General features: G+C 37.8%; 1 protein-coding gene and 1 long non-coding RNA gene across 3 annotated transcripts in view; one reads left to right on the top strand and one right to left on the bottom strand.

The window, feature by feature from the left end:
- Nucleotides 1-9,547: 9,547 nt before the first annotated feature.
- LOC126180691 (uncharacterized) lies at nt 9,548-17,468 on the bottom strand. The gene is made up of 3 exons (XR_007536690.1): nt 17,358-17,468; nt 17,122-17,253; nt 9,548-9,676 (listed from the first exon to the last, which is right to left on the bottom strand). It is a non-coding gene; the product is annotated as an uncharacterized LOC126180691 (long non-coding RNA).
- Nucleotides 17,469-17,500: 32 nt separating this feature from the next.
- The window catches only part of LOC126180665 (ras-related GTP-binding protein C), an 89,148-nt gene continuing 82,117 nt past the window's right edge, over nt 17,501-24,531 (top strand). For both annotated transcript variants that reach the window (XM_049924711.1, XM_049924712.1), the window contains exon 1: nt 17,501-18,011. In XM_049924711.1, coding sequence (XP_049780668.1) covers nt 18,009-18,011 — 3 coding nt within the window. In that variant the 5' untranslated portion in view covers nt 17,501-18,008. The remainder of the gene's footprint in view (nt 18,012-24,531) is intronic.

Genomic DNA, 24,531 nt, shown 5'->3' on the forward strand with positions numbered 1-24,531 from the left:
TTGGCAGTATTATGTTAGGTAGCAATATCTAAATATGTTCTCTGCAATTAAGTTCACTCCTTGTGTCTTATCAATACATTAGTTTATGTCATACTATCAAAATGTGCCACTCCACCAACAAAACAGATGTGTTTCTAAATGAGGTTTTAACAACTACTGTTCTGTGGTACATTATTTTTAAATTATCTAAATTACCAGTAAAATGTGGCACTTACTTAAATAAATGAAGATAGTGTATCACAATTTAACATTCTTCAATGTCTACTACTTGGTACTTTGTTTTAGAAGCTAAGGAAATTGTTACACTTAATTGTTATTCTACACATGAACAAATCATTTCATCGAACAGCTCTTCTATGTCTTGAAAATACGACAATGAGCTTATTATTATATAAAAAAAGAAACAATTTTATCTCCCATAACATTTTCTTCTCAACAAGTAGTAATGTAACTGCTACATTTAGCTTTCTATAATGTAAATTAATGTACAAACCTATATCAATAAGACTATGTAACATTATTTAACTGCATCCAATGAACTATGGAGGAACTTGCTAGTTTCATGTTCTTACAGCTATAGTATTGCTGGACTGTCATTCTTTAGAAGTTGCAGAAGAATATGGCACAACTTTCCCTTCTCTAAACCAGCCATCATTCTTCAGTGTGCTGTGTCCCACATGTAACACTTTCATCTAACTTCATGTAAACCACATCTGCAATCTGTATATGCTGCGTCTCTTTCATTACATCATAAATACTGCACAGTTTACCAGCTTCATCTGGCTGACAGGAAATCAAAATGAAAAATACAAAAACAAGATCCTTGTTACGCACACCATCCTTGAAACATTTTTCTGGCATTGTAGGCTTGATTTATGTGCTATGACTCTGCAAGCTCTGAAATGACTACTGCAGGTGCTGATGGAGATTGCTAGCTAACATATGCAGCAGTGGAGGTGAGTGGAAGGGCATAAATCATGTCGAAGCCAGAAGGTACAGTCTAGAGGACACACAAAAGGTAGTCTGTAGCAACATCAGGCAGAAATGCAGTATGCCTATGCCATATTAATTCACACTGCCTGTGGTACGACTTTGAAGGATTTGGCTGATGTGATGGTGGCAGGAGACATACAAATACTGATCTGTGTAATCACATTCAACATGAGAGTGCATTTTGAGAAAGATGAGCAAATAAATTTTTCATAGGCATGATGGAATAAGTATGAAGCCAAAGGAAAAGTGAGTATAACATTCTTTTTTTTTTATAATGCCTTTTTCTTTGGGTACTAAAATGACTTTAGAAAACACACACAATTCTTTACAGAATAGTACATAACATCTCATGCAAGGACATGTGTTTTGGGGCTGATCAATCAGAGTTTTGGTGATGGTTTATATGATTTGCAGAGACATGTGACTCAACAGTGACACACTCACTGATTAAGCACTGTTTGCACTTACTGTTCAAGAACTTCATGAAGGTAGAAATTATTGACCTTGACATTACGTTCTATAGAGCATAAAGGAAGCCACACTGCCTCAAATGTTGTAAACTTAATCTATGGGACTCGCGATTTGTGGGCCATTGCAAACAGAAGTTCTTATTGGCCATTGGTACAAATTCATATTGGCTGCTATGCCAGATAACATAATTGTGGCTAGTAAGTGTGTGATCTTCAGAGATAATGACATTACTGACACCAAACTGCTTGAAGATGATTTGGTTGTGTTTTCAATTGTTCCATTCATCTACGTATAACAGACCCTGTGAAATGAATGAGGTACTCTATGCCCAGAAAAAAAAACTAAATGTTTTAATTGTTCTTGAATAATATTAACAACATATTTTTTAAAGAACTACTGATGTGTAAGTAGGGACCAGAACCAGAAAATACCTTTCGGCACACTCTCAGCAATATCAATGCACTTCCAATAATGTGCACTACCGACTTCATGACCACCATAACAAAATTTAAAAAATGCAAATTTAGTTTACTGTTGCTGACTTTTACCCTCATACAATTTTTTAAAGATATGCTGAAATGTAAGTAAGGCTCTGGACCAGGAAATATTGAATACGGCATCATTGGAGAAAATACACATGGAATCTGGTAGAAGAATTCATAAGAAATAATAAATATTCTTTTTAAAAATTTTGAAATACAAAGTAATACACCCCTCCCCCACTCTAAATGTAGAAAAATGTAAGTATATGAGTAGGAAAAACAAAATCTGTAATGTTCAAATACAGCATTAGTGATGCAGTTTGACAAAGTCCAGGTGATTAAATATGTAGGCATAACACTGCTAAGTGTTATGAAATGGAAGGAGCATGTGCAGATGGTGTGGTAAGGAAGACAAAGGGTCAACTTCGGTTGTTCGGAGGATTTTAGAAAAGTGCAGCTTTGAACCCCACTATGACGCATTCTTCAGTACTGCTCAAGTGTCTGGAATCCCGACCCAGTCAGATTAAAGGAAGACACTGAAGCAAATTCAAAGGCAGGCTGCGAGATTTGTTACTGATAGGTTCAATCAATACACCTGCATTACGGAGCTGCTTCATGAACTCAAATGGGTATCACTTGTAGGAAGACAACAAACTTCTTGCAAATTTAGAGAAAAACAGTATTTGTAACTGCCTGCAGAACAATTCTATTGCTGTTAACATACATTTTGCATAATGACCATGAACGTAACGAGAAATTAGTGCTCCTATGGAGGCATATAGACAGTCATTTTTCCCTCTATTTGTGAGTGGAACAGGGAAGGAAGTGAAAGGTAGTGGTAGAAGGCACCCTTTATCATGCACAATATGGTGGCTTGCAGAGTATGTATATAGAAGTAGATATGTGGTATGTATCTACAAGGGTAACTCTTGGACAGACACACATTTAAGATGAACAAGGTCAGTAACAACTGCGGAGTGATCATGACACACTCAGAAACTATCAGTTATAATCAAATTACTGCAATATAGGATGTAATGATGAAGAGCGAGTTGAAAACGAAACTGTTGCTCTAAGGAAATTGAAGACCAGTACATTGGTTGGAAGATGAGCAATTAAAGGTGATCAATCTGAATGATGATGGACCATCTTTTGCTGCTGGGATGAATTTCATTTAACATGATCCAGATGAGACTCGTGACGAAAGTACTACAACAGTCTTCAAGAGTGGAAGACTTTACACACTTTGATGTGGAATGTGATTTATCACTTGATACTGACATAGATGAAGAACTAACTAATGTGCCAAGTGAAATGTCTTTGGATGGACAGAAAGTGGGGCTGCTGGGCTATTATGCACAAGCACCAACCACACAACCGCTAAAGTATCAACTATAGTCAGATGATGATAGTGATATAATACTAGAGTTACTGTCACTGTGCAACAATGTTATTACTTATCAGAACAGCATCACACAAAAAAAGCAGCTCTTTTCACCAATAAAACTGAGCTTCTAGTGTTACATCACAGAAGAGTTCATTACTATCACCAACAACAATACATTCATATACTTCACTAACATCCACTGAATGTATTAGTCAAACTGTATGTCATATAAAATTTAATAATTTTTTCAAAATGTCAATTATAAAGCAAATAAAATATTAACATTATTCTTTAACAATATCATCGAAACTAGTATTGAAAAAATAAAACGCATTGCACAACTGGTGTGCCACAAAAGCAACCATCTAATTTGTATCAACATTTAATACACAAAAATCAGTACAATTTGTCACACACTGCAGTGAATTCACCAGTACATCAAAACATCTATTTCTGAAAAATGACAGGTTTTTCTCTGTCATACAAAATACTGTGAAAGATTGTGACAAACACAGAATAATCATAAAAGCCCTATCCATGATGTCCAGTCATCTGTCTTTTGAACCTTGCTAAGAGTTCTCTCTCTGTTTTCTATTGAACAACATTCAAAATTATCTCCTGATGGTCTACTATACATATGGTCCTGTTATTTTTAAATATTATTTATTTAATATCATGACATCACTGTAGTGAGAATTATGTTTTTTTACAGAAGCTGCCAATCCTGCAATAATAGAAAAACTTATGTCATGGCAGTCCAGCACAATTGTAACATGCACATACACTGTCTTCTTATGACACCATAGCAGTTCTCCATGGGTAACAGTATCTTTCACGTCTCATCTATATAGACAATTTAATATTCCATGAGAGGGGCTGTGGAACTGTATAAATAAAAATGGTTGTGCGAGTATAAGAAGTGGGGCGAATCATATCAAAACAAGTCTATAAAATGCAAATAATGAAGTATAATATACTGAATAAAACAATTATTCTACTGAATGGAGTTGGGTAGAATCAAAAACTAACTAAGTATATGTAGTAAAGACATTACACCTCCACATATAAAACACAACTGCCAATACTAGTAAAACATATAATAAGACTCTGTTCCAGGACATTGTTACAAATCTGACACTAGGTAATTGTGTTCAGCCATTAAGTTACATCTTCACTTTCCAGTTTGCCTTTTTTTTTGCATAAAATGGAAAAAATTAAGCATGAGACACAAATGTTCCTTGAGTGAAAACAGTGTTTCTAAAGCAGATGTAACAGTCCTAGAAACAAACATCTCCATATAATGTAGGACTTTGAAGGAAGGAATACTACATTATAAATGATCCACAGCAGTGAAGAAAAGATGTTACTTACAAAAGGGCATGTCAAAAGACAAAGGCATTAGTATTGGACAGATTAAAACATCTTCCAGGACTGAGGAGTATCTGTTGGTGGGGTAAGTGTTAAGATACATTTAGTGGTGAAACAGAGGTCAGTGTCTTTAGTGGCAATAAAGTGTATTGGGCAAATGTATGGTCATTTTCTTAATTTTTCAACACACAAGAATGAACTATGGCTGCAAGAGGCAACAACAAAATTTCCAACTGTCTTTAACTTATGTGGCAAACATCATTATCCTCTCTTCTCATCTTAATTTTCACCCAATAATTACTCCATTGTGTATCTTTTACTGTTTACAGTTTTCCATGGTTCAAAATGCCTGTTGTATGTGCTGTGTATAACTTCTTAGTCTTACAGTGCCTTCACTTCAACCTGAGCAGAGGTAAATCTTCATCTATCTATTTAAATACTATGACTATACATCTATCTCTCAGTGGCTGTTTTTCATACTCTGAAATATTGTGTGTACTCAGGGAAAAAAATATCCAAGAGGATATTACTTTGGCTGAAAGTGCATTGCTGTGTTTTTTGCCTCATAATTTATATAAAGAACCTATCAATTTTCAACTTTAGTTTAGTGGCTAATACATAAATATATTTCAATACTACTACAACATACCATAATCATTTTAACTCCTTCAATGTACAGCAAAATGAATGGTTTCAAAATTATTTTTGGCTTTAACAGAGATCACATCCAGCTGTTTAAAAAAATAAACTGTAACACTGTTGTAGCTGTGCATCACTAAATTGATCTGAAACTACTAACCACTTTTTAGGAAACTACTCGAAGTTCTCCAAACTAGTATTAACTTACATAAAATACCTACCTAAACTTCAGCAACTCATAAAATTAGAATCCAGACAAACCATGCAAATGAAAAAGATGAAAAAATATAGCTTCAATCCACAAGGAGAAACAAACAATGAGAGGACAAAAAATTGACTGATGGAGGACTTTTTTTGCATATTAGCAGTCTGCCATATGAGTTCTGATACATACAATATCCCCCTTCCAACTGCAGAACAAAAAGCACGTTCTGCACAAAGGTTATCCTACATATCTAGAAAAACATGACTTAAAAATTTCAAGTACAGATCTTTCCTAGAACAACTACAAGTAAATGTCATCAAAAACCTATAAGTATCAGTACGCAATTTACCAGTTACTTGTTACTCTGGTTAGGATGATTATATACTAAAAGGAGTAGAAAAATTTCTATACGTTTACAAAGAAAAACATTATAAAAACTCTGCTCCTTCAGTTATTGTGATGCTCTTTTGAACATTATAAAACTGTAGATAATACAAAATAATTAAGTACATGAATTGTATAAAATATTAGAAAAATAAATAACTTCAAGAAATTCAGCAAGGAGCGAAGGTATCTGCAATGCTAATAATAGTGTGTACAAACATTCAGTACACAAAAAAGAAAACAGCTACCAATATTTATTAATCAGATACCCCATCTCCTGTAACTGCCAAACGACTAAAAAATTTTAAGTATTTATCAATCTCTGTCTTGGAATCACACGGCTTTGGTACAAAATAACTTATGTGGAAACAATCTCCACTGTACTTTTTTTTACGTCACACAGTTTATCTTATACATACAGAAAAAAGCTACATTCTGCAAATTGCAGACTGGGTACAATATTGTTTCAAAAACGAAAATTATCAGTCACTATAGTCTTCCTCACCTCCAAACAAAGCATTGTAGCAGCTTACTTGTAGGACTATGGTACAGTTTGTATGCCAAATTTTAAGAAGACTACAATCACAACGCAAAATGTTAGACTGAGATTGAGCTATTGTTGTCAACAAACAATAGCTCTTAATATGGTAAAAATTGTTCTCTCTTCTTGAATTGCTAATTCTTTCAGTTTCAATTTTCAAGGCTTGATTTGATCAACCACCTATCAAAATCTATTACCACTACATCAGGTATAGGACAAAGTCTATCATCCACGAAAAAGGACGTTCGACTTCTGAACTTACATGCTAAAAAACAATTACCTTCGTAATCATTCATTTGTAAAAAAACACAACTTGACTAATCATGCTTATAAAAAAGGAGGTTGGTCCAATGAAATAAAATGTAATGTCCTCTTGTAGGAATGCAATCAGACAGCATCTAATTCAATGACATTGTATTTCCTTTCTTCCTTGCACAAAATTGGGTAAAAGAGGATGACGTAGTACAGTCCCACGGCAGCAAATATTATTGCCAGCACAATAGCAATAATGCCCCATGCACCAAGTCCAACACCTGCTCTCATTTTTGGTTTTGCAGCTGAAATAACAGAAATAATCATGTTTACCAGTCTGAAACATAAATCAAGTGTGGAAGAACAAACAAACACACACACACACACACACACACACACACACACACACACACTATTTAATGCCAGTGAACACAATGGAATATCAGAACACAAAGTATACCGACTGAAGAAAAGTTGATACATATCAATTTAATAACGTATAGTAACTTTTTTATGTTAAAGTGTCCAAGGTGCAACTAAGGAAGTGACATTAAAGAATCTCAGAAAATGGAGAACAGAGCAGGAAAATCAGCGAAGAACAGAGCAGGAAAATCAGTGAACAGGCTATTTCCTGAAGTTAAAATCTTCTGGATTATTAGGCCGCGTCATGTTTCTTCTAAAATGTTCGACGTTTCCACCCCTCTGCTGGGATCTTCCTCAGGATCTTTTGGTGTCCACTACTGCTAGAACACTGTCAGAGACGAGAGTCGCGTCCACTTATAAAGGGGGAATTTTCTGGCATTCGTGCTGAAGAAGTGAGAGTATTGGTTAAAATTCATGTGGCTACCATTGGTGGGCCATAGTCATAGGCTAATACAGAAGAAGGGGCATTGCTAGCTCATCTCCTGTGGGTACCATTCATTGGTGGTCATCGTCATTGGATAGAAAGGCACTGTTCCACACTTATGCTGGAGAAGGGTTATTGGTTGAAATGCCTGCTACCGCTATTGGCTGGTCGTCATCAGTGGCTAGATTCGAAATGGACGGAGCAAGAGAGGGGGAATGTTTACCCAAAATATTATTGTCCACCTAGGTGACTTGCAGCGCATTGTTTATGCCGCTCACACACCGCAGCCATGTATTTACTTCCTTGATAGCGGGGAGCCACGATGCTGGAGGCCTACAGCCGTCCTCTCTATTGAAATTAGATGAATTCTTAGAAATTTCAACCGCTTCTTGGACCTTTCTTCTATAAATGTTTGTTTCTTTAGCCAGTACATGTACGTTATTATAATCGATGTCAGAGCCACAGTTCTCGTGATGTTACGCTACTGCCGATTTTGCACTTAGCGTAGCTTAGCGGAACATCACAAGAACTGTGGCTCTGACATCAATTTTAATAATGTACATGTACTGGCTAAAGAAACAAACATTTATAGAAGGAAGGTCTGACAAGCGGATGAAATTTCTAAGAATTCATCTAATTTCAATAGAGAGGACGGCTGTAGGCCTCCAGCATCGTGGCTCCCCACTATCAAGGAAGTAAATACACGGCTGCGGTGTGTGAGCGGCATAAACAATGCGCTGCAAGTCACCTAGGTGGACAATAATATTTTGGGTAAACATTCCCCCTCTCTTGCTCTGTCCGTTTCGAATCTAGCCACTGATGACGACCAACCAATAGCGGTAGCAGGCATTTCAACCAATAACCCTTATCCAGCATAAGTGTGGAACAGTGCCTTTCTATCCAATGACGATGACCACCAATGGTATCCACAGGAGATGAGCTGGCAACGCCCCTTCTTCTGTATTAGCCCATGACTATGACCCACCAATGGTAGCCACATGAATTTTAACCAATACTATTACTTCTCCAGCACGAATGCCAGAAAATTCCCCCTTTACAAATGGATGCGACACTCGTCTCTGACAGTGTTCTAGCAGTAGTGGACACCAAAAGATCCTGGGGAAGATCCTAGCAGAGGGGTCGAAATGTCGAACATTTTAGAATAAACATGACGCGCCCTAATGAACCAGAGGATTTTAACTTCAGTGACAACGGCCATGAAAGCCTGCAGACCTGCAGACTTACATAAAAGGCTATTTCCTGTTCTTCGACTGGAATAAATAAGTGCTAGAAGATACCAGCGAATTTGTATAGCAGAAAAAGGGGAAGGGAATTAAAATAAAGATGACAATCTATCACCACCTGGTTAAGAGGTATTAAGACATATTACAAAATGCTGGCATGTATACACACAAAATACTGCTATTGTAAAATAAATGTGAAGCATTAACCAAGTAGGAACATAAATAACAGTGATGAAAATAGTGAATCTGAGTGAAAATAAGTGAGACAAAAATAAAAGGGGCAGTGAGAACTACCGCACTGATTGAATTTAGTAATAGGTAATAAAAGAAAGCTACCATGGATTAACAGTGAATAAAAAACAAAAGGTTGGAAACTCAAACACAATAGTTATATACAACGCACCAACTAAATGTAAAATTGTTTTAAGGCCAGAGTGGAGAAATGTACATCAGAACATTTTGGAAGCAAACTTTCATTCAATGGAAACCAAGGTGAAATATTATGGAAGGAGAACGTCTGGGAAACATAAGAAGAACAACATTTTTAGAGCCATTTAAAAACAATGGTATCATGTAGCTAACTTGAGTGCCATTTCATAACCTTAATGTTATACTGTGCTGCACAGCTGAAATTTATTCGCATAATTAATTATTAAAATTTCTGGTTTTTAATTAGGAGCTTGCCTACACATATAACACAACTGCCTAATACTTACCAACATTATTATTATTATTATTATGGTTGTTATTTCTTTTTGGTGCCTGTGTTGTCTCTTCAAATCCTCGATCACCATAGTAACCTCTGAATCCCTGTCTGTTTAGTTTTGAATTCCAGGCTTGACATTCCACTGACAAAATCATACCTAAAAATAGAGATTCTGTAGTAAATTTCAGCTGCAGCTGCAATTATCAGAACAAATTACAGCCAAGAATAGCACCTTTGTTGTTTTCCTTCTAATCAGACACTGGCACTTAGCATGCCACAACTTACACTTAGCATACATAATGACCTTGCCACCTCTTAGTATCAGTTAACACTGATCTGTCTCTACTTGGAGAGCAGATGGTACTGACTACTAAACACAGAGGCACTTTCAGTGATCCTAAGATTACTGACACAGAGCTTTATATACCAAAATCTAAACAAGCCATGAGTGTGACAGAAAAACCTTCTTTGAGCAGTTTTATTGGTTATCTGCATAAAAAATGAAGAATGAACACACAATTAGCACAACGTTGGGAGACATAATGATCACTAATTTGTTAGATGGTCATCTAAAAACACCATTGCCACTCAAAACCTTAATCCCTTTTTCCGGTTTGGATTCAGTTACAGCTTCATGAGTTAGAACCAAGACATAATGTTCTCGTTCCTTCGTATCAAATGTTTCCTATCAATTCTGATGGGTCTCTTTAGCTCAATGAGCTACTTTCATAGCTGCAGACCTGCATCTCTGATAACACCATGAGAACCTCTATTCATAATGAACAAAGCAATCACCAATAAGAATTCCACTTATGCATCTACCACGTATAAAACATCAAAAAGTCTCTTACCATGAAGTTTTACCACACACAGACATCAGTGATGAGCAGTTTCTCAGCCAGTACTCTGAAGCCCTTGCCAGAGCAATGCCTTCACATGGAAGCTCCAGGGTGCCTACTCAAACTTGGGCGGGTGAGGGGGGGAGAATTACAGATATGGGGAGGAAGACGGTGTCACCAGAAACTCCCTGGCAACTCAGACTTGGGGGAAAAGCCAAAGAATTCAAGGTATGGGGAGGAAAATGGTGTCACAAAATACTCCTGACAGTGAATCGGGGACATGCCACAATAATGACTTTTCTTTCTTCTCGGCTGAGATATACTACCCATAAGCAGTACTTCACCCACAGTTTTTAACCATCGATAACTTATATTGAATAATATTCATATAATTTACACATTTTGAAATATTAAGTATTTTAAAATGTGATTTATAAAACTCAAAAAAATTAAATTTCAATGCTAGGTTAAGAACACTTAATTTCCCGAGGTTTAATGAAATTCCTAAAATTCTCTAAGATTTTCCTGATTTTTCTAAGAAAAAGGTAATCCCCGATAATTTCAGGTTTTCCATTAGAATCATCATCATGGGATCTATACTTCAAACACTGCCTGCAACAAATACTCTCACAATCCACCCACACCCAACAACCAGTTAAAGGAACACCCCCTTATTACCCATTGCATCAGCAGTGGTAAGCAATACTTCGATGCCTTGCCAAGGCCTTGACTGACTGTCACTATAGTCAAAACCTGCTCCACAAATTTCCCATACTCTACAATAAGAAACCCTGAACATTTCTACTGAAACTGTTGAGAAAGGTCCAAGCATATGGATTATGTTCCCAGATATGTGAGTGACTTGGAGACTTCTTAAGCAATAGAACCCAATATGTTACCCTCAATGGCGAATGTTTGTCAGTAACCATGGAATTGTCAGGAGTGCCTCAGGGAAATGTGATAAGACTGCTCTTACATGCATAAATGTACATACATGAACTGACAGAGAGGGTGACCAGCAGTTTACGGCTGTCTGCTGATGAAGCTGTGGCGTACAGGAAGGTGTCATTGTTGAGTGACTGTAGGAGGACAAGAGCATGACTAAGACAAAATTTCCAGTTTGTATGATGAATGGTAGCTTGCTCTATATGTATGAAAGTATAAGTTAATGCGGATGAATAGGAAAAACAGTTCTGTAATATCAGAATACAGTATTAGTGCTGTACCACTTGACACAGCCGCACTGATTAAATATCTAGGTGCAATGTTGCAAAGTGATATGAAACTGAATGTTATTAGGAAAATTTTGGGAAAGTGTGGCTCACACATCTATGGGGGAGGTGGCTTACAGAACACTTGGTGACTCATTCTTGAGAACTGCTAGAGTGTTTGGAATCCCCACCGGGATGGATTCATGGAAGACATCGAAACAATTCATAGGTATGCTACTAGATTTGTTACTGGCAGTTTCAGTCACACACAAGCATTACAGAGATGCTCCATAAACTCAAATGGGAATCCCTGGAGGGGAGATGACATTCTTTACGTGAGATATCATTTACAAAATGTAGAGGCCAACTGCAGAATGATTCTACTGCTGGCAATGTACATTTTGTGTTAGGACCACGAAGACAAGATGTAAGAAATTAAGGCTCATACAAACACTTTTAGACAGTCATTTTTTTCCCCTCACTCTATTTACAAGTGGAATAGGAAAGGAAATACCTACTAGTGGTACGTGGAACCCTCTGCCATGCATTGTACGATGGCTTGCAGAGAATGTATGTGGATATAGATGTAAGCAATAGCCATCTTATTGACAATTGCACTGCAACTACTCCAGTCTTTTATGAATGAGTGTCAATATCTGGCCAAGAATAACTATACCATCTAGTGGTAGAGATGCCACTGAGCACAACATACTTAACTGTAATGGCCATTTCACAAACCATTCCATCAGGAAATCACCCTCATACACCATATCCTCTGAATCGTGCAGATGGGAAATGCGCCTAACATATATCATTGGTTCCACTAGTCCCTGTCCCATACTAGTCTCCATCTATTTACAACCCCTGGCCTCACTCTCCCATCATCTTCTTACTCCTAGCTCCCTAGTTTTATAGGTCTATTATCCACTTCCACACTTTTTCCAGCAGTCTCCCTCTACACTGTATTAGCCACTTGCCTCTTGTATCACCATGTGTACTTCTACCCCTGCCTACATTTAGAGCAAGTTTTCTCTGGTTCTATACTCTTATGCCTTCCCTTGCCATTATATGCTCCTAGCCATTGCTTCTGCCTTTCCATTTTCTCTGCCTTGACCATAGCTCCCACTCATGCACTTCATTCAACATAGCTCTTCACAATAGTCAGGTAATAGTGCTGGGTTATTGTAGTTGTGAATATGTGGCAAGAAGTGCATGGATTACAGAACTATGAGACTCATATCTCATACTGGCAAAGCTATTGCTCATGTATTTCTGGTAACAATGGAAAAAGAAAAGATAGAGAAAAACTCATCACAGGAGTAATCTGGATTCAGGAGAGATAGGGAAACAAGAGGCACCACTATACGTGGGAGCTGTTGTTGGAAATAATTACATAAGTCAACTGAGAGATGTGTGTTTCATTGACTGGGAAAAACCTTAGAGTGAAATGATGTTTTACTCTAGTGAAAGAAATAGGCATAGACTGGAAGAACAATATGTAAGACTGAGAAAGCAGCTGTAAGAATGCAAGATGAAGAAATGTAACAGGTAATCTCCATGCAGCAACCTATCCCCAGCTCTTTTGAATGTCTGTGGGAACAGATATGGGATGAAGCTTTGAATGAAGGAGGAGGGTGAGGGGACGGGGGAGAGAGGGGGGAGGAGGAGGGGGGGAGAGAGAGAGGGAGGGAGGGGGGAGAGAGAGAGAGGGAAGGGGGGAGAGATTTATTAAATATGTGGGTAATTAATCATTAAGTGGTCACCCCACAGAAAGTGAAGATGATATTCATAAGATAAAGGAAGCAATAAGAAAAATATAGAATTAGTATAACCATACCAAAGGCAAAAAGTAATTAAAATAGCAGAGACTTACCATTGGTTAAAAATTGGACAAGTTAACTTCACTTATTTGGGAAGGATACCTTATGCTAATTGAAGCTGTACCTGAAAAATTATGAAGAGATTATCGTATGGAGAGTGAGTATTTAGAAAAATAAGAGGGTTATTAGTAATAGTAACAATAGGAATTGATCCAACAAAGAGATTTAAAAGTGTTTTATTTGGATGAACTTAAACATGTCTCAGAAGCATAGATGTTAATGAAGAGAGGTGTAAAATATGTGGAAAGCTTTGAAATTAAGCTATGAAAAAGAGTGGAAAAAATTACATAGGTTGAAAAAGGAATGAGGAGGAGGGAAGGGAATTGGCCATGCCTTGTCAAAGGAAACATCCCAGAATTTGCCTGAAGCAATTTAGGGAAACTGTGGAAAACCTAAATCTGGATGGCCGGACACGGGTTTGAATCTTTGTCCTCCAAAATGTGAGTCCAGTGTGCTAACCACTGCACCACCTCGCTCGGTGGGAAAGGAATGAAGATGCATTTGAAAGAGCAAAGGATACAAGAACTCTCCTGAAGCTTCCTGGCAGATTAAAACTGTGTGCTGGACCAAGACTTGAGCTCTGGACCTTTGCCTTTCGCGGGCAAGTGCTCTACCATCTGACCTACTCAAGCATGACTCACGGTCCACCCTCACAGCTTTACATTTGCCAGTACCTTGTCTCCTATCTTCCAAACTTCATTCATATCAGTGCACGCACTGCTGCTGAGTGAAAATCTAATTCAAGAACTCTCCTGAATATACCACAAAGAGGAAAGTGAACTGGGCCAGACGTTCTATGAAAAACTGTCTGAAAGATAAAGAAAACCATTGAAGGAAAAATAGAAGGGCAAAGAAGCAGAGTTAGAAGATAATGGGATGCTAGCAGATTTGAGGGGAACATATCTTCCAAATAATTACAAGAAACAACAAAACAGCAAGGAATATAACACTGGAGAGGATAAAAGTCAGCTGAAACCTGTCTTTTGACAGATTCATATATGATGATGATGATGTTGCTGTAAGCATCCCACTGTGCTCCAGGAAAAAAACAGAAGTTTTGAAGTTGAACTCCCATTTTCCAGTTTTTTCTGCAAGTACCTCCTGATCAACACAGTGAGTGTGAGTGACTGCCTTTACAAATTTCATAATTGGGAACAAGACATAGCTAGAATGGAAAGTGTGAAGTACTGGCCAACATAAAGCAAGGAATGCAAAAAAAATGTATTCAGTAACTACAGCCAAGAAAAGCCCAGGTTACTTCATGTACAGTACAGAGATTTCTCAACTGCAGAACCCCAAAGCAATCACACACTGTAAGGTGCAGTTAAACTCACTACTGATGAGCTATGAAATGCATTCTGAAATGTTCACTCAGTGCTATTTATCCCATATTTACTGTGTCTTGTAGTGGTCACATCCCTAAATATTACATTATTCTGACACATGCCACTCGGTTGGTGCCCTTACCACACAATGACAAATGTTCTAATAAGCTGATGAAAGCTCAATGTCAAACAGGGAATGAATTGTGCAAACTGAGTGCAGGCAAGGAATATGACCAATTCTAATCAAAATATCATTTTTCTGCATTTTTACACCAATGTAATGCAACATTAACGGCAATATCAATATGAGCATTTTCAATCAAGTTCAGGAAAGTAGAAGGAGAAATAGACACCTCTCAGAGAAAATACGTTCCACTGGGCTGATTCACAAGGGCACATAAAATCTAAATGCCTCCACTGGTGATTCTGTGCAGCCTAATATTAGTCAAACATCTCTCCCCCCCCCCCCCCCCTCCCCCACTGTATCCCTAACACTTAGAGAAAGCTTTTGACAATGTTGACTGGAATACTCTCTTTGAAATTCTGAAGGTGGCAGGGTCAAATACAGGGAGCGAAACACTATTCACAATTTGTAAATTGTAATAAACCAGATGGCAGTTATAATAAGAGTTGAGGGGCATGAAAGGGAAGCAGGGGTTGGGAAGGGATTGAGACAGGACTGTAGCCTATCACCGATGTTATTAAATCTATTTTTGGAGCAAGCAGTAAAGAAAACAAAAGGAGAAACTTGGAGTAGGAATTAAAATCCACGGAGAAGAAATAAAAACTTAAGGTTTGTCAATGACATTGTAATTCTGCCAAAGACGGCAAACGACCTGGAAGAACAGTTGAACGGAATGGACAGTGTCTTCCAAGGATATAAGATGAACACCAACAAAAGCAAAATGAGAATAATGGAATGTAGTCTAATTAAATCACTTGATGCTGAGGGAATTAGATTAGGAAATTAAAGCAGTCTATGAGTTTTGCTATTTGGGAAGCAAAATAACTAACAATGGTCGAAGCAGAGAGGATATAAAATGTAGACTGGCAATGAGAAGAAAAGTGTTTCTGAAGAAGAGAAGTTTGTTAACATCGAGTACAGATTTAAGTGCCAGGAAGTCTTTTCTAAAAGTATTTGTATGGAGTATAGCCATGTATGGATGTGAAACATGGACAACAAATAGTTTAGACAAGAGAATAGAAGGTTTCGGAATGAGGTGCTACAGAAAGACGCTGAAGATTAGTTGGGTAGATCGCATAGCTAATGAGGATATACTGAATAGAAGGTGGGATCGGTTGGTTGGGCATGTTCTGAGTCATCAAGGGATCACCAAATTAGTATTGGAGGGTTGCATGGGGGGGTAAAAATCGTAGAGGGGAGACCAAGAGATGAATACACTAAGCAGAGAAGGATGACAGGTGCAATAGTTACTTGGAGATGAAGAAGCTTGCACAGGATAGAGTAGCATGGAGAGCTGCATCAAATCAGTCTCTGGATTGAAGATGACAACAACAACGACAAGGTTGAATTTTTCTTACAGTTTAAGGGAGACGTTCTGAACAATACCCATACGTAGTGGATACTATCTCAAATAGGCCTACTTCACTGTTACAAGACTTTCATTCATTCTGAAACATATTTCGCCTAATTAGTTTTGCTTGTTTGAAAGCCAAGTATTGATCAATCAAAGACACTCACTCATGCCGATTCTAGAATCCCACCACTTTCTCTCCCCCCTGGCACTGCTTCCACATTAGCTGTCTTGAAATCTAGTGGAGCTTTCTCTACAATTGAAGACAGACATAACAAAGTTCAATGAAATAACTCATACATACTCTCATAAACTTGCCAGGTTGCTATACACTTGAATGAGATAACTGATTTAAAATAAATTATACAAGGGCAGTAACGTTTAAATTAAAACACATGCACTGCTAAATATGTAAAAGTCTAAATAAAGAGCAATAAGTGTTTATTGGTACAAGCAATAAAATTAATACCATTACCTTACACAACATGCAACATGAAAATTATTCGCATAATCTAATTTACTCCACACTATAAAGTACCACATCCATCAATTTCAGAAAGATGAACAGGTGTTTATGTGTAATGCATGATTTTCCGCAAGGTGACGTAGCCACTTCTGTTGTGTGTCCACAGTTTTATTTTTGTTACTAATGTAATTTCGCCGAACAGTTAATCGCAATAGCCACAGCGAGTTCATTCTATTGAATGGCCAGTTGGGAAATATAAGAATGGATTCTAATGATTAATTTTTTTCTTTATTGTGTGCGCGCGCCTCACGACAAAAAATCTGACAGAACAGCAAAACATACTTACACATGCATAGCAACAGAAATATAATACTGAAGCGAATCATTCTCCGCTTTGTTAGCGAAGCCGCACCTTACGATGCTGCTAACGCGAACAACTCTCCCGATTAGCGTCATGTACCATTGTTATGTCAAAGTCCTAAAGAAAAAGATATTACAATTAAAACATGTCAGTATTGACATTCTTACAAAAAACAGACTACCAGACAAGTTAGCGTAGGGCAAATTAGTTGCGCTCTCTACCTATGAGCCTTCGACGGTCTTTCTACAACTGCGTTGTCAACACTCCGTTCTCACGTTGGTACTAATAACTTTGTACTGTAGCTTTTTGGTGGCGCAGTATGACAGCCTGCTGTATGACGTCACTAGAAAAACGAACATCATGAGCAGAACATCCCGTTTGTGTAGTTAAATAATTGTCTGCATAACAATTACATCAAGCGTGACATGATACGCCTTATTACGAGAGGAAAAGTGAACCAAACACCACTGTCACAAGCACACCGTGGGAGTGTGTGCAGTCAGGAAGAGTAAACGTTGCTTCCGTAATACAACCATAACAAACAAGCACGTGCAAAGTTCATATCAAAATAATGTGAATGAAAATTGTTTCAAATGAGCTATTTGTATTTATGTATTTAGAATATCTCGGCATTGGGGCACGAAAAAGTAAAAGCTAAGAATTATTACTTACGATAGTGAGTTAGGCTGCTGCAGTGCAAACAGTTGTCGATTCTGCTGTTGATATGGAAAACTGAGTCACCTGTAGTTGCTCTCCGATCATATGACTGTTTGAAGTACTGAATTCCGTTACTTGGATTTGTTTACTGTTCATTCTGTTGGTATCTGGACACTGAGGACGTCTCTGAACGGCTTGTCAAAAGAGAAAGAGGGATGGTAAGTGGCGAAACTGGAATTTTGAAGTAATTTATGACTAGACATTATGTTCTTTTGACAAAAATTTGGATGCAGCTGGAATATTTTTGTTTTGTGTCTTTCGAGCCGAAACGTTTGCGAATGAGTGACAGTTTGGGTTTAGTGTTCAACGTGATCATTAAATTGTCTTAGAAAACTTTGGTGTATTAGCTGTCAAATAAGGAAGCAGTCGGACATGGAAGGATTGTCACCTTTGCATTACCGCATAAATTTATTGATTCGTTGTTCAGAGGTAGACATGGCTGTGAAAACATCTTGACTCTGAAAACATTTGATCAGTTATATTGTTTTGTTTCACAGTATAATGCCTTCCTATCCGTAAGACAGACTTAAAAATTTTGGACCCCCAGATTAATTTCAGAGTTTCAGAAGTGTAAAAATTCGTTACTACTAGAAGTTCCGTCGTCGTTCCCATTGAAATATATGAATCATCAGATACAGCTAAGTGAAAGCCGAAGATTAGTGTCAAATGGACTGATTTTTTGATAAAGGTTTTCAACACCTACTTAAACATGTATTTTGCTGGCAAAGGATGCTAATCGAAAAGGCTGTATAATACTGTAGGTAATTATTCATCGAACTTGTCAAGTATATAACAGACACTTTTATGTCATAGATCATGCTGACCCAGATATGAGCAAATGATTGGATGCCCTCCATTTTTGTGATAGAAATAATTTTTTGTGTTCCAGTTGGCAATAATAAACATTGTTGGAACATAAAGTGCCATTTCTGTTAGAGAATACCTTATGACAGAAGTAATTCAATGTTTGTCATAGACTTCCAATCATTTATTTATCTCTGCGCCTGATTCACTGAGTGTCAAACATATAATTGTGATACAGTTCCTCAGCATACAGGTGCAGTGGTTGAAATCACCAGCTATTTAACTTAAACACATTTGAAATGTTGTATGAATGCACCTCCTGGTCAAAGTTTTGTGTATTTTTGTATGACAAGTAATAACTGATCCACAGTATTCAATGTTGTAGGATGACTACATTTAGATGCTGTTGTGTTACTATTGTGTAAAAGACACTACAGTAAGCAGAGAACTGAAGAAGACACTGTGGACTTATATTAAGAAGCCATTCTGCTCAAATAAACTACCACAGACTATTCTAAATGTCAGTGCACTGTAGTTAGTTGGTTGCAAACGCACAGTACGGTAGCTGTTATGATGTGAAATGTGTCAAGTGCACAAGAAATGCACATGTGAAACAAGATTTTTTTAATACAGAGTTAGAGAGTAATATTTTTGTTGTTAACTCCATTCCCTTAAATGGCGCAAAATGCATATACTATATTTATAGATTTCTTTATTCCTACTCAAGAGTTCATCTATGGTATAGAAGGAGTTGTCAAGGAGATACGATTTCAATTAATTTTTGAAGATATTACTGCTGTCTGTCAAACATTTTATTTCATCTGATAATTTGTCAAAAATTTTTATAGCAGCATATTTGATCCCCTTTCTGTGCCAAAGATAGGTTGATTAAAGGATAGTGTAAGTCTTTCTTTTTTCTGGTATTATAATCATGAATGTCACTATTGTTTTTAAACTGGCCCTTGTTGTTGAGAACAAATTTCATTAGTGAGTAAATGTACTGTTGTAAGAATTCCCAATCTTTTAAAAATATGCCTACAAGATGTGCAACTATGAACCCCACACATTATTCTAACCACTGTCTTTTGAGCAGTGAATACTTTTTGTCTAAATGTTGAGTTACTCCAAAAAAGTTACTTTGGAATAAGGCTGGGCATCTCTGACATATTCTGAGTCGTGGTCACCTTTGTGCTCATACGGCAAAGACTACCAAATCCACCGGTTAGTCCCTCAACTGTTAGGGGTAAAACCCAATGGGACTCGGGGCAAGTAAGGCTAGCAACCTGCTTCCCTGGTACTTTAAATATGATGCTGGCAACAATCAGAGCAAAATACCTCGGACCTTTGGAGGTGACGGAGTCCCACCTCTAACTGACAAACCAGGGACTCCTAAGATACGACTTGGCAAACAAATGGTAATGAGATGGGGAGCTATTAATGTCAATGGGGGCTACTCTGGGAAGAAGGTAGAGCTGGCAGAGGCTGCAAGTAAGATGGGGCTGGATGTTTTAGCTGTTAGTGACATTCGGGTAAGGGGTGAGAAAGAAGAGGAAGTGGGAGAATACAAGGTCTACCTGTCAGGAGTCAAAGCAGGAATAGCACAATGGGGTGTAGGGCTTTACATCAGGAAAGAAATGGAACCCGGCGTAGTTGCAATAAGGTATGTAAACGAACGACTGATGTGGATAGATTTGACAGTGTCTAGCAAGAAAATTAGGATTGTGTCAGTATATTCGCATTGTGAAGGGACAGCTCAAGATAAGATTGATAGTTTTTGTGATGATGCACTCAGTGATGTAGTTGTTAGAGTAAAGGAGAAGGACAATGTTCTGCTCATGGGTGATTTTAATGCCAGGATTGGAAATCGAACAGAAGGGTATGAAAAGGTAATGGGTAAATTTGGAGAGGATATGGAGGCCAACAGGAAGGGGAAACAACTCTTGGATTTCTGTGCCAGTATGGGCTTAGTAATCACAAACTCCTTTTTTAAACATAAGAACATTCACCGGTATACTTGGGAAGGCAGGGGAACCAGATCTGTCATTGACTATATAATAACAGATCAGGAATTCAGGAAGGCTGTGAGGGACACACGTGTATTCAGGGGATTCTTTGGTGACACTGATCATTATTTAATCTGCAGTGAAATTGGGATTGTGAGGCCGAAAGTGCAGGAGGTCAGGTCCATATGTAGGAGGATAAGAGTGGAGAAACTTCAGGATAAGGAAATCAGGCACAAGTACATACCAGCGATCTCAGAAAGGTACCAGTTAGTTGAATGCAGCCAATTACAGTCATTGGAAAAGGAATGGACAAGGTACAGGGACACAGTACTAGAAGTGGCTAAAGAATGTCTTGGAACAATAGTGTGTAAAAGTAGGATGAAGCAAACAGCTTGGTGGAATGACACAGTCAAGGCAGCCTGTAAAAGGAAAAAGAAGGCATATCAAAAATGGCTACATACTAGAACTCAGGTAGACAGAGAAAGTTACGTTGAAGAAAGAAACAAAGCCAAACAGATAATTGCAGCATCCAAGAAGAAATCTTGGGAAGACTTTGGAAACAGGTTGGAGACTATGGGTCAAGCTGCTGCAAAACCATTCTGGAGTGTAATTAGCAGTCTTTGAAAGGGAGGTAAGAAGGAAATGACAAGTATTTTGGACAGGTCAGGAAAACTGCTGGTGCATCCTGTGGATGCCTTTGGCAGATGGAGGGAATACTTTGAAGAGTTCCTCAATGTAGGTGAAAATACGATCAGTAATGTTTCAGATTTCGAGGTAGAATGGGACAGGAATGATGATGGAAATAGGATCACATTTGAGGAAGTGGAGAAAATGCTCAGTAGATTGCAGTGCAATAAAGCAGCTGGGGTGGATGAAATTAGGTCGGAACTCGTCAAATACAGTGGAATGTCAGGTCTTAAATGGCTACACAGGATAATTGAAATGGCCTGGGAGTCGGGACAGGTTCCATCAGACTGGACAAAAGCAGTACTCACACCAATCTTTTAACATGGAAACAGAAAAGATTGTAACAACTACAGAGGTATCTCTTTAATCAACATTGTGGGTAAAATCTTCACAGGTATTGTTGAAAGGAAAGTGCGAGTATTAGTTGAGGACCAATTGGATGAAAATCAGTGTGGGTTTAGGCCTCTTAGAGGTTGTCAGGACCAGATCTTTAGCTTACGGCAAATAATGGAGAAGTGTTATGAGTGGAACAGGGAATTGTATCTATGCTTTATAGATCTAGAGAAGGCATATGACCGGGTTCCTAGGAGGAAGTTATTGTCTGTTCTACGAGATTATGGAATAGGAAGCAAACTTTTGCAAGCAATTAAAGGTCTTTACATGGATAGTCAGGCAGCAGTTAGAGTTGAAGGTAAATTGAGCTCATGGTTCAGAGTAGTCTCAGGGGTAAGACAAGGCTGCAACCTGTCTCCACTGATGTTCATATTATTTATGGATCATATGCTGAAAACAATAGACTGGCTGGGTGAGATTAAGATATGTGAACACAAAATAAGCAGTCTTGCATATGCGGATGACCTAGTTGTGATGGCAGATTCGATTGAAAGTTTGCAAAGTAATATTTCAGGGCTGGATCAGAAATGTAAGGACTATGGTATGAAGATTAGCATCTCCAAAACGAAAGTAATGTCAGTGGGAAGGAAATATAAACGGATTGAGTGCCAAATAGGAGGAACAAAGTTAGAACAGGTGGACGGTTTCAAGTACTTAGGATGCATATTCTCACAGGATGGCAACATAGTGAAAGAACTGGAATCGAGGTGTAGCAAAGCTAATGCAGTGAGCGCTCAGCTGCCATCTACTCTCTTCTGCAAGAAGGAAGTCAGTACCAAGACTAAGTTATCTGTGCACCGTTCAATCTTTCGACCAACTTTGTTGTATGGGAGTGAAAGCTGGGTGGATTCAGGTTACCTTATCAACAAGGTTGAGGTTACGGATATGAAAGTAGCTAGGATGATCGCAGGTACTAGTAGATGGGAACAATGGCAGGAGGGTGTCCACAATGAGGAAATCAAAGAAAAACTGGGAATGAACTCTATAGATGTAGCAGTCAGGGCGAACAGGCTTAGATGGTGGGGTCATGTTACACGCATGGGAGAAGCAAGGTTACCCAAGAGACTCATGGGTTCAGCAGTAGAGGGTAGGAGGAGTCGGGGCAGACCAAGGAGAAGGTACCTGGATTTGGTTGAGAATGATTTTGAAGTAATAGGTTTAACATCAGAAGAGGCACCAATGTTAGCACTGAATAGGGGATCATGGAGGAATTTTATAAGGGTGCTATGCTCCAGACTGAACGCTGAAAGGCATAATCAGTCTTAAATGATGATGATGATGAATGACATCAGAGAGTGAAAGTATGCAAAGTATGTTAACTTGTTAATTTCTGTATCCCCAAAATTGGCAGTTATTCTCATTGCAAAAGTTGCTGAACCTAGTAGCTTTAGAAGATCCAAAATATGAATTTATCAAATAAGATTCTCATTTATATGTACACCCAAAAACTTAGTATGCTCTATCCTGTCTACTGACTTCTGTTGTGTTATATTTAATGAAGGAACTGTACTTTTTGTAGCAGAAAATTGGATGTACTGTGTTTTTTCAATTTGAAGCAAACCAACTAATGACTTTTCCAAAGACCTTATTTGTATCATTTTCAATTGGAGTTCCTTTTACTGGATTAACAATTATGCTTGTATCATCAGCAAACAGTGTCAGTTCAGCTTCCTGTTTCAGATAGGAAGGGAGGTTGTTCACATATCAAGAACAGAAGGTGACCCATGATTGAACCCTGTGGGACACCTAATGTAATTTCACTCCAGTTAGATGGAGTGGCAAACTTATTTAAATTCCTTGACCCATATAAGGAAACGTTTTGCTTCCTGTTCTGTAGGTTGACTTAAACCACTCATGTGCTATTCCACTTATACCGTAGAATTGTAATTTCTGTAACATAATGTCATGGTTCACACAATCAAATGCTTTGGACAAGTCACAGAAAATTCCTATTGGTGACATTTTACTATTTAAAGACTCCATTATGTGGACAGTGAAATTGTATTTTGCTGTCTCAGTGGAACAGCATTTTTGAAATCCGAAATGTGATTTACTAAATATCCCATTACTGATGAGATGGCTAACCACTCTTGAATACGTTACTTTCTCGAAGATTTTTGAAAATGCTGTAAGCAAGGATACTGGCCGATAATTATTGACATCTGTGGTGTCCCCCTTTTTGTTGAGAGGTCTCACAATGGCATATTTTAACCTGTCTGGGAAATTACCTTGAGTTAGTGATGCATTACATATGTGACTTAGAACATCAGCTGTAATTGCTCCACATTATTTTAATATCTTATTAGAGATGTTATCTACTCCAACAGAACATTTATTTTTCAAAGATTTAATAATTTTACTTATTCCACAAGATGTGGTTAGGTGGAACTTAATCTGACTAAATTTTTCCAAAACAGGCTATTTCAGGTTCTGCCTGGCTTTTTCTATTGAACTGTTCTCACCAATTTTTTCTCCTACACTTAAGAAATGGTTGTTAAATACATTAGCTAGGCTACTTGTGTACTATTGGTTAGAATGGTCTCGTTCTCTGTAATAGTAATACTACCTACCCGAGTAGTTACTTTTCCTGTCTCCTTTCAAACAACATTCTATATTGATTTTATTTTGTTGCTGAAGTTGTTAATTTCTTCTCTAACATACATGTTTCTTGATTTATTTACAACTTTTCTCGGTATGTTACAATAATTTTTATATTGTAAAACTACTTCTGGATCTTTACTAGTTCTTACTGTCTCATATAGTTTTCTTTTTCTTGCTGAAGACACTGTGT

This window comes from Schistocerca cancellata, chromosome 1 (genome assembly GCF_023864275.1).
Source record: "Schistocerca cancellata isolate TAMUIC-IGC-003103 chromosome 1, iqSchCanc2.1, whole genome shotgun sequence".
NCBI classification, from domain to species: Eukaryota; Metazoa; Arthropoda; class Insecta; order Orthoptera; family Acrididae; genus Schistocerca; species Schistocerca cancellata.